We start from the raw sequence: 11,148 nt of genomic DNA on the forward strand, positions 1-11,148 counted from the left end.
ATGGACGGGTAAATAAGCGTTTTCTTTTGTGTTTACATCAAAATCTTTTTTTTTTTAACCGGAATATATTTTGCAGGAAAGGCGTGCATGACGTTGGTCGACCAAGACAGGGCCGCAGCAGCCGCAGAGAGCGGATTCCACGCGCACGTCCACTCCATGACTCCGGAGACGTGCTCTCCCAAGAACAGCATCCTCGTGGGGGTCCCGGACGCGCGCTTCCTGGCGGACACGACTACCTCCCCCCGCTGCTCCTCTCACACCGTGTTCGCTGCACAAGCTCAGCGCTAGGCCCCCGAGCGTCCAGGGGGAGAGACGCAGGACGGGTGGAAGAGTGGGGCCAGGCTCGACGTGTAAACAGAGCTGAGCTCTTCTTGTGTACAGTTGTGGAATTTAAGCTGACAAAAAATGCACACGTACGGGTTTTTAATTGGAAGCGTGCGTGTGATGCGGCGCGAGCTGGTCACGGCCTCCTGGGACTTTTATTTTTGAGTCTGAATTCCAAGAAGTGGTTACAGATTTTACCCTGATTAATTGAATAGTTATTTTTGAAATTCTATTAGTTTGTTTGGATAGAAACATATCTTGTTTATATAACTTTTGTTTGTAGTTGTCACTTATTTTACTGTCATTTAAACTAACTTTTATATAAATGCCGCGATGAATATACATGCATTCAAGCAAAATATTGACTTGGTTTCATTTATTTTACACTGGCTTCAACGGGACATGTGTTGCAGCACCTGTTGAGCTGATAACAAACGAACTTTATGTGGGACTTTATGTCTGCCAATCTGCTCGTATCAGGATTGATTTTGAACCAATAGTAGGAAGACAACAGCATATATTGCCACAGTCACTTTTTCATTATCCTTTTATTATAGATGATAGGTAATTGTAATTGTTCAAATGATAATATGAGCATGAAACTTGGCATGTGTGTTTCACTGGGTAATCGTTCAAGAAATATATACACAGCCTCTTGAAATTCCAAAAAGGCCGCTAATGTTCCATATACTGTAATATCCTGTTTTGACCCTGGCATCGATTGGATTCTCCAAAACTCATACGGACCACGGGTTGCACGCATCACATTGCATATCAGGCAGGTGACGTGGAGGCAGAGAACTATCAGCCAGACACCCAAAGTCCTGTTGATGTGGGGTGGACCAAACAAGGTTTCATCGTGCCTAGACCACTATTCCATCTATTGCGAGAAATTTCCATCAAGTGACAAAATGCGTCTGCAAGACAGAATGTTGTCGACGCTGAAAATGCCACCACTGCGGTCGCAGTTGCACAGCGGCATGCTGTTGTGAGTGCCGGGCTGCGTATTAAATCTCACGAACCTCTTATGATGTGCAGACGCCAGTTGTGTTGGATAGAAAATAATATTAGGTGGTGGATTTCATGTAACTGGTGAATGTATGTTATAACGAAGTCTGTCTAGCTGATGCTGGGCTGAAAAGATTTGGTGGCAAAAACATCCTGATGAGACGTGAAAGGTACATTTGAGGAATTTATTTTGGTGTAATAAGTTCAACAAAATACAATGATCCCCCCCCCCCCCCGTATAGCCTGTAACCGACTGTTGGGGCAAGTGATGTTCGCGAGCACCTATGAAGGCCGGCAAAGTACACGAGGGGGCAGGTGGCCAACACAACGCTCGGCCGCCTTTGTCTCCATCATGGCGATGTTTACATATTGCTCCGGGTACTCATTTGAGGCTGAGTCGACCTAGGGGAGGCCCAGGACCGGATTCAAATAATCGTCACTGGTGTTCTAGCATGGCCACAGACACACATATATACAAAGGTTACTCAAATTGAACAACTGTCAATTTCAGTATCGAACGTGGCCATTTGTGTCAAAAATATGACACCTGTCTTGAAAAATAGCAGCCATCCGGGATTTTTCGGGCAGCTTCCGTTGTGTTGACTGGCCCAATGCAAACGTACATTTATCGACATGTTCACGCCCGTCTCATTTGAACAGAGTCGTAATCCTCTGTTAGCCACTCCGCGTCTTAACACTCAGACATGCGTCGGGTTTGATGCGGCTAAGAAGACATGTCTGGCAACGCCAATGAAGGTGTACATTGTTAATGTAGTGCGGCGGTGGCTTCTGTGATGCTAAACTAGACAGGGTGGGATCGAGACGCATTTTGGGGGGGGGGGGTGTTTGTTAAATACACTTGAGCAGAGGAAATGTTGACTCGGGTCACCCTCATGTCCCTTGTCCCTGCGTCCACTTACACCACCGCCACTTCTTCCCATCGCCAGGAGCTCTCATCTCGCCTCATCTCCCCCTCCTTCATCTCCTTTTAGCGGCAGCATAGTTTAGACTCCATAAGTAAACAGATGCAGGAGCAATTATTCCTTCGCTGCCGTAAATCCTTCACACGGTGATGGGTGGGGGTGGGGGGGGCTGTCCAGACCTGGCTGGCTTTTGTGTCACAATAAAATATTTTTGAGAACCATTGTTGGAACCCGTTGCTTTGGAAGTGAAACTGAGAGAAGCTTCGCTACGGCGTTGTTGAAGGATTGGCGGCCTGCGTTTGCGTTTGTTTACAAGTTTGTTGCACGTGCTGGTGTCGGGCAACCTGCAGGAGGTTTTGTTTTTCGTCGAGAGAATGCAGCCAACGGGACGCAGAGAGAGGCTTCTCTCGCCTCGGGCTGTGCCACAGGTGAGTTCGTCGGTAAGCCGCGATGTCACGGAAGATTCGTCAACTCTCCCAGTGATTGGGTTCAGTGCCGGATTATATCCTCGTAGCACAAGTAGCTACACATGCTGCTACGGGCCCCGCACTTTCACGGGCCCCGCGCTAAATCCTTTCAAGCTATCAATTCCGGTTCAGTGATTCTGCACTTGCTCTATTACTATAGTACTATACTGCCTTTAACTTTTACGAACGACTGGTTAAGGTTAGCGATTTGTTGTATTATCTGGTAAAAACACAACTACTTTACTATGCAAGTTAAAAATTAGTGTTTTAATATTTACGTGTGTTTTTATTTATTTATGGCCCCTTAATAACATCATGATCGAGGCCCCGCACTAGCTTAGTCCGGCACTGCCGGGGTTTATAAACGCAGCCCGCAACATGGACCGGTGCCAACAAGGTGCACGGTCGTTCCCAGCCACAGCGCCCCAAAGCGAACTCTTGAACAAACAGCTTTTAGTTCACTTGAACTGAACCTTGCTACAACTTCGGCTTCATAATGGAGCCCTTGGCAAGCGTTCACTTTCAGCAGCGTCGATACGAAGCTGTCAAATATACTCTCGCTGCTGCTGCTCTCGGGAAAACAAGGCACGAGACCTTGCCATCGGAGTACAATGGGAGAGTTGTGCGTGACTGTACTTTACTGGGCAGACAGGTGGGTTAATGGTGTGTGCTCTGTACGAGGGGTTCATTCATTAATCATTGGCGAAGTTCAAAAGTGCTGCTGCTGGTCTTGCGAGCGCCAGGGCTTGATGGCCGTGGCGGTGGTCTGGGCTGGTCATGGTGTGTAGGAAGCAGGCGTGCTGTCAGCTCGCTTGACACATTCATAACATCTCGTGGCCATCATTGTGTGCTGACATCAAGACAAAGTGGAGCCACTCTGCAACAAGTTCATGGATGGGCGAGGGCCCTTTGTGATCTGCTGTTACGGGCAACATGCGTGGGCGAACAGGTGCATGATGAACACGGCGTAGTTACTAATGTACTGGCATTGTCGCAAACGAAATGGGACGATAATGCATTATGCGTAATGCTGTACTACAGTCCTTCAAACATGTGTATTAAGTCGTGAAGACAGTGAACGTATAAACAAGCGTATTGAGAAAATTGTGATGGCCATTATTGCACATGCACTTTCAGAGGTCTATATTTCTATATGCACTCGATGTATTAATGAACCTCCATCTCCAGACTACTAATAGCGGGGTGGGTATGTTAACATTTTCAATTGCTTACCTTATTTTGCTCAGAATATGTTTTTAACCGAGATAAGCCATAGCTGGACGTGTTGTTGTTTATTCACGGATTTAGATGAATGCCATTCACACTGAATTTCTGACGAGTGAATCAAGATAAATGTTAATGCTGCAACTCGGATACAGAGAATGCGGACCCATTGATTTCGAAGCTCGCTCCACCTGGCAACTGGGCGGTGCCGATGAGACATCTGAATATGAACATTTCAGTATCTAACGTTGCGGACCATCGAAAACAATCAAAGTGCAGGATTTGATTTCATAATGCATTTTATTTAGACGTTTGAAAAAAATTTAATTGTAGCTTCGAATATAAATGTATAACAGCTGTGCACACGAGTATATACAAGTTCATAATACACTGCTGGATATATTGCGATGTTTTGGCCAATATCAGCACACTTAAATATAAATGGGGTTCGCCCACAAAGACCTCTTTCAAGCCAAGTTGTTCCAAAAAAGCAGGGCCAACGTGCACGTTTGGGGGCTCGCTCAAGAATAACATTCGCGACCGCAGTGATTTAAGAAAGGTAGACATTGGCACACCGGGCTTTAAGCAGTTTCTCATTTTGATAGATGGCCCTTGTGGGCTCCACTGTTAAACGGTCCTAATCGGTTATGTTTGCATTGAACAAAAATACTTGGGAGATCCGCTAAAAGCCTGATTGAATGTGCGTGCAAAAAAATATCCACGCGTACATTCCTAAATGATTCGCAATGAAGAATTCCTTTGGTACATCCTCGCACTTAAGAGGCTGAAAATGATCAAATACATTATGGGACACGGTCAACATTGCAAAATATATATCTTTAAAGAAATGGACATTGCGATGATGTGTGTTTTAACGAAAGCACACAAACAGCGACCGATACGCGCCAAAATAAAAGCGTCGCGTGTTTCAAGCTGTGTTAGTTGGCGCCGCCCCAGTTCCACATTCGGTAATCCCCCGGCATTTCATAGAAATGACAGACGCATGCAAACATATAATTACCACCTTTAAAGCACGTGTATGCCGAGGAAGAATGGATGGGTCTGCGATTCACAAACCCCGGTGTCTTAATAGACAAAAGTGCCAGTCTGTTTCCCCCGTCCTGTCCCGTCTGTCACGCTGCTGAATGCTTTTGGATCTTTTGCTGGCTTAGTTACACCGAGTGACGGAGGCCAGATGTTGAGACCTGACTCGCTGGCCATTATTTGCTTTTTGTATTTCCCCCTCCCCCCCTTCATTGGGCGCAGGTGTTCTGAGCTGAGAAGTTCACCGTGATTCCCAGTCTCGGGGGATGTGAAGCTGTGCAGGAGGCTGCAGGTTTGAAGGCGTTTGCCAGCATCTGCTCTCGTCTTGTTAGTGACTTTCATCTACTTTATACAAAGAAAAGTATTGGTTGGTGGTGGTAACCAGGTTTCTATGGATTCATCACCTGGCGATTTGAAGAAATGTCACAATTTGGGCTTGTGATTCAATTGAAAAATCAATTATTTGTTGTATTTTTATCCTACAGTCTTGTGTGCAGTGTTTCCCAACTCCTTAAAGCAGCAAGTCGCGAAACGAACCTTCAAAAGTCACTTGACGTCACGAGGCAGGCCTTTACAAATGTGTTAACTATGTCACGAGACATTTTTAAAAAAAAGTATTTCACGTCGTTCATCTTATACAGAACCCTCGATACAGACACTGTGAATAGTGTCACTAGATTATGGCGGGTGTTACTCATCGTAAACTGATACAAGTTTAATTATACACTATACCGGGCATCGCTCTTAAATGTCCCAGAAATTGTCTCGGTTTGCCGTGAGTCGTTTTTAACTAAATTTTGTCACTGGGGAAACCCAACAAAATGATTAAAATCTTGCGACAAAATCACTACAATGGCAACACTGCATGATTGCACATTCATGACTGTTGGCTGCACTGGCTGCAAAAATACGACGTATCATTCGCGTACAATTTGTAGAAATTGTACGCAATTGTCACGCGGGGCAATTCGATGCGTCGCGCATCGTACGGATCGGCGGTACCGGCGTCCACGTGTAGCCACAGCGCCTTGTCTCGCGGAGACCCGCTGCTTGTGGTTACATGCCGAGTTTGATCGGGTAGAGCGCAGAGGGCGAGCGAGCCCGGCGAGTTTGGTGGAGGTGGGGGAGCTGAGACGCAAGGCGGCCACCTGCCTCTGCGGAGCACGAGGTTACGACCCGGGCTGATCGAGCGGTGTCGGGGCTGTGGCGCTCAACGAAACGTCGCTCTCCTCCCTCGTAATCCCCCGGGGTTCCGCCCCCTGTCTCTCCCGCCAGACAAAATAGCCCTTGGTCAGAAGGGAACGAGCCCGGGAAAGGGGGGGGGGGGTCAAGGAGAGTGTGCGACAATTTGCAAAGGGCAAAATGTGTCATTATTGGATGCTGCAGAGCTTTCGCGAAAGATCTTGGGTGCTCGGAACGTGCAGGGTGTGGAGATAAAGTCGCCGGTTGTTTCACTGGAACATAACTCCTGGATACAAATATTTGAGAGAGAGGAAAAAACCCACTAAAAACAAGTTTTGATCTACTTCGTTGTTGCTGGTGCATAAACAGAAATGACAAAACCCCCAATAAATTTGTCAATAGCATTGCCCTAAAAGGTTTTTTGTTTAAGAAGTGGCGATGCTGCCAATGGTCCTTATTAGCAGAGAAGGGCCATAGCCCAAAAATGTAGATTTTTTTCATGTAATTATATATTTAAGAAATGTTTAAGTATATTTTTCTTTTTAAGGTAGAATGTGGGTTTTTGCTCGAAAGAAGAATATTGATCTCAACGGTAAATTTATGATATATATTTCGAACACTCTAGTTAATGACTGAACCACATCTTAATTCTCCAGTAATTAGTCCAAAAGTGCTTACGTAGATGATCATGTGAGATGTGATTGTGAATTGTGGCAAAAACTTAAAAATGAAAATAAAAATGGACTTGTGTGGTCTTGAATCGCACGAATGCGAAGCTTTCAAGTGATGAATGCACCACTGCATAATCTATAAATGCCATATGCGATAGCTTTTTTCACCCGGCAGTTTGAGGCAATTGATATCAACATAACATTATGGACATCTGTATGTAATGCATTTATACACTTTAGGTGAGGTATCATCTTACGTTGCGCGCGACACATTCGCTCAGCTCGTGCCCCTGTTGCCATCTCGTGCAGGCGCTCTGCAGTCTACACAGATCTCCTGTGATCTGCGGTAGCGTGGCCCACCAATATCACGGATCCTATTAGTGGCGGGGTGAACTGCAAAGTGACTCCACTCATCCATGGGAAAGGTTTGTGGATAATCACGGATCATAGCAACAATAGTGCCACGGGTGACGGGGTTTTTTCATGGACCATCTAGTAATAGGTAATAGGGTCGCGGATAACAAACGTTCTCTCGTTTGTGTAAAACTTCAAAGGAATTTCCACTAAACCCCAAAGAGGGTGCTCGCAGTGTTTGTAGCTGCTTATCCCCGAGTCGCTGAACCACAGTAGCACCGTGCAGGATTACCTTGTTGGTGCACGAGTGCCACGCACACTTGGACAATGGCCATGCTTCTGCGCCCTTGTTAGCGAGGCCTGCCCATTAAGCAGAGCCTCTCACTCTCCACGCCTGAGTGGCAGCCCGAGTGGACATCGCACGGGGAGAGAGAGAGAGAGGAAGACGGGGGCACTCTCCCTTGTGCAGGAGGGAGGGCTCTGAGTGGGGGCCCTGGGGGTGGCTGACTGTGGTTGTCAGAGACTAGTCTGACCAGTGTTTGATGGGGCACATAAATCTGTATACGTACCATCTGTCCCTGCAACCACATACCAAGATGTGGGATGTCACCTGGTGTATCTAATTACTGAGACATGTATTAATTCGCCCGACACAGATTTGGTGGCTTGTGAATTGATCGTCGTGCACAAGTAGGTGCGCCTAACGTGAGCGTCAAAGTTTATTTTAATTAATCAGTGCACAGTTACAAAGCTAATTATCATTTTGGAAAAAGCCGAAAGTCCTTTCGCTAATTTTGCGGAAAATACTTTGTATAGCAGATATTATTTTTCAGATAATTTATTGGGTCAAATTGAGAAGTCAGATCATTTATTGGGTGAAATTAAGTCAAAATTAAAATCGAGAAGTGAACTGAAACACTCTCGCACTCTTAGTGGCAGGGACTAACGTTGTGAATTGTAACAATTCTCTTTGTTGTTATTTATGTTCATGACCAACATTTGCACTAGTAAATATTGCCATTTATACACTGTTACTAGATGCGTCAATAAAAAAATGTCAGTGGTTGGTTAATGTTGAATCAATTCGCCAATGGGCCTTCCAGATTTGTACTTGGGAACATATGTAATGTTGTGTCTTCACTGAGTATCACCACTAAAGTGTGGCCTGTTAAACTAACACAACTTGTGTCATGGGCAAGAGCCTGATGCAGTGATTTTGACGGTTTACAATGTACCATAGCGTGCAAGTTTGTATATTTGCAGATGCTAAAGTGTTCCATTTAGGGCGTAACAAACTTAAGCAGACACACACTCTCTTGTATGTGCGCAAGTCTGCTCTTGGACATGAGCCGGTGCGGAGTTTGGTGGCAAACCCTGAGTGAAAAAATTATGTATGGCCAACAAAAGAGAACATTTGTGATAACCGCTGTATGAACATTTCGCAAGGGTTATCTTCCAATTCTTTGTCATGTCGAGTAATATACCTTCTGAAAATACCGACCTAGTTTTACCACTTCGCGTGCTACTGAAAAGTGAAATATCTGGTATGTAGTCATGGAATAAACCCAGTTGTACTTTCAAAGTGTAATAGACAAACGGTAAACATCTCCACCTTTGCTCGCTCTGCCCTTCCCTAACAGCAGCACACCTGCTCAGCTGTGGGGTTGACACCTGATTTTGCATGCGCGTGTACAAGTGGCTGTGCTGTGCCAGCCTTCATAGGTGCTCGCGAACAGAAGTATGTTAAACGCTATATGAGGTGGGGGGGGGGGTCTTTGTGTTGTGCGTCTGTGCAGACTTTATCAATTATCCTCTATTCTTGAGCAAGCAAATGGATGACTCGGAGAGCATTTGACGAGAGAGGGAGAGAGCGCAACTGCAGTGAGATTGAGAATTCTTGGATGACCTTCGTCTGTCATAAAACACAACCATGAAGCATCCGCACCATCGCCAGCTCTGCCTCGTCCTTCCTTAACACCAAACCAACAACCGCCGTTCGCCACTAAGTGGCGGTGACATCACTACGGCGCTTGTGCCAGGCTAGGTTCACTTTGAGGCCACGTGAAGTGTCGAATGCCCGCTGGCAGGAGGTCACGAAGCTGATCCAGGTGCCATGGGTGTACTGAGGTGACTGGCAAATGCACCAACTGCGCTCCCCACTGTGCCAACTTTCTGCGTTTTATCGGCCCGGCGTTCCGCTCGTTGTTGTGAGCGTGGCTCCCCAGCCCTCCGCTGTTGCTGGAGGGCGACTGCCTCCATCTCCCCGGCAGCATCCTTCACGAACCTCCTCCACAAAGGCCGATCGTGACACTGCTGCTGCTGCTGCCGCTGCTGCCGGTCATCGGCAAGTCCACTCAGCTCCAGGCCCTTCTGTATCGCGTCAGTCCTGCAGGTGTAGCCGCCTGTAGCAGAGCACGGGAGAGGGTTCATTTTCTTAGGTTTTTCGGTAAAGTCACGTAGGTAAAACATCAAAATTAATAAAAATAAAATAAAATAAAAATCACGACGTTTAGCTGCAGCTAATCTGGCTGTGACGGTCCCACCTGATGACGGAGACTTGTGTTGCCTCCGAAACGTCGTGATTTTTATTTTATTTTTATTAATTTTGATGTTTTACTTACGCGACTTTACCGAAAAAACCTAAGAATATGATTCCTTGCAGTCACGAAAGCTTCAAATCTAGAACGGGAGAGGGATAGAGGAACGGTGTGAAGACGAAAATATAGAGCGAGTTCGTATCTGTCCCTAACTCTTTCTGGCGCCTCTTGCACTCACGTTACATTGCTGCTGTTTTACGGTTATCGTGGGTTTAGTTTACGACCGTTAAATATATCGTTTGTTAGTTGTGAAGTGTTCCTTGAGAACTCCGTACTCGTTCTCTGCGATATTGATGTGTTTGTATTTTATTTGCGTTTCTGCTGCTGCTTCTGCGTTCACGCACCACGGGCCCCCCTTGTAAAATAGGCCGGGTTGGCAACTGGCTGAACGGGATCATCCGGGAAAACGAATCAAAGTAAAGTCGAACGGAAGAGAGGCGCTGTGTGGGCGCTGTCTGCACGCGCCTTCCTCCTCTCAGAGTGGTGAGCACCTGACGTGAGTCACTGGGGTGGGTGGACTGGTGAATGGGTGGGTGTACGGGCGAGTGGGTGAGTGGATGGGTGAGTGGGTGAGTGGGTGGGTGAGTGGGTGAGTGGGTGAGTGGGTGGGTGAGTGGGTCGGTGGGTGAGTGGGTGAGTGGACGGGCGAGTGGGTGAGTGGACGAGTGAGTGGGTGAGTGGACGGGCGAGTGGGTGAGTGAATGGGTGAGTGGGTGAGTGGGTGGGTGGGTGAGTGGGTGAGTGGACGGGTGAGTGAGTGGGTGGACGGGTGAGTCAGTGGACTGGTGAGTGGGTGGGTGGACGGGTGAGTGGGTGAGTGGACGAGTGAGTGGGTGAGTGGACGGGTGAGTGGACGGGTGAGTGGGTGGGTGAGTGAGTCGGTGAGTGGACGGGTGGGTGGACGGGGGAGTGGGTGGGTGAGTGGGTGAGTGGGTGGGTGAGTGGGTGAGTGGGTGGGTGAGTGGGTGAGTGGGTGGGTGAGTGGGTGAGTGGGTGGGTGAGTGGGTGAGTGGGTGGGTGAGTGGGTGAGTGGACGAGTGTGTGGGTGAGTGGACGGGCGAGTGGGTGAGTGAGTGGGCGAGTGGGTGAGTGAGTGGGCGAGTGGGTGGGTGGACGAGTGAGTCAGTGAGTGGACGGGTGGGTGGACGGGCGAGTGGGTGAGTGGATGGGTGAGTGGGTGGGTGAGTGAGTGGACGAGTGGACGGGTAAGTGGGTGGGTGGACGAGTGAGTCGGTGAGTGCGTGGGTGGATGTGGAAAAACAACCCAAGAGCAGGCGAGGCGGGCGGGCGGGCGGTGCGGGTGACCGGGAGAGCGAGAGGGAGGGGGGTGCGAGGGAGGCGCTGTCGCGTCGCC

At 47.7% G+C, this 11,148-nt stretch overlaps 1 protein-coding gene across 1 annotated transcript in view; it reads left to right on the forward strand.

Moving 5' to 3' along the window:
* GSTCD (glutathione S-transferase C-terminal domain containing) overlaps nucleotides 1–2,473 on the forward strand; it is a 42,066-nt gene extending 39,593 nt beyond the window's left edge. The window contains exon 17 of the mRNA XM_078603051.1: nucleotides 77–2,473. Coding sequence (XP_078459177.1) covers nucleotides 77–288 — 212 coding nt within the window. The 3' untranslated portion in view covers nucleotides 289–2,473. The remainder of the gene's footprint in view (nucleotides 1–76) is intronic.
* The last annotated feature ends 8,675 nt before the right edge of the window (nucleotides 2,474–11,148 follow it).

Source organism: Lampetra planeri, chromosome 19 (genome assembly GCF_965212315.1).
Source record: "Lampetra planeri chromosome 19, kcLamPlan1.2.h2, whole genome shotgun sequence".
NCBI lineage: Eukaryota > Metazoa > Chordata > Hyperoartia > Petromyzontiformes > Petromyzontidae > Lampetra > Lampetra planeri.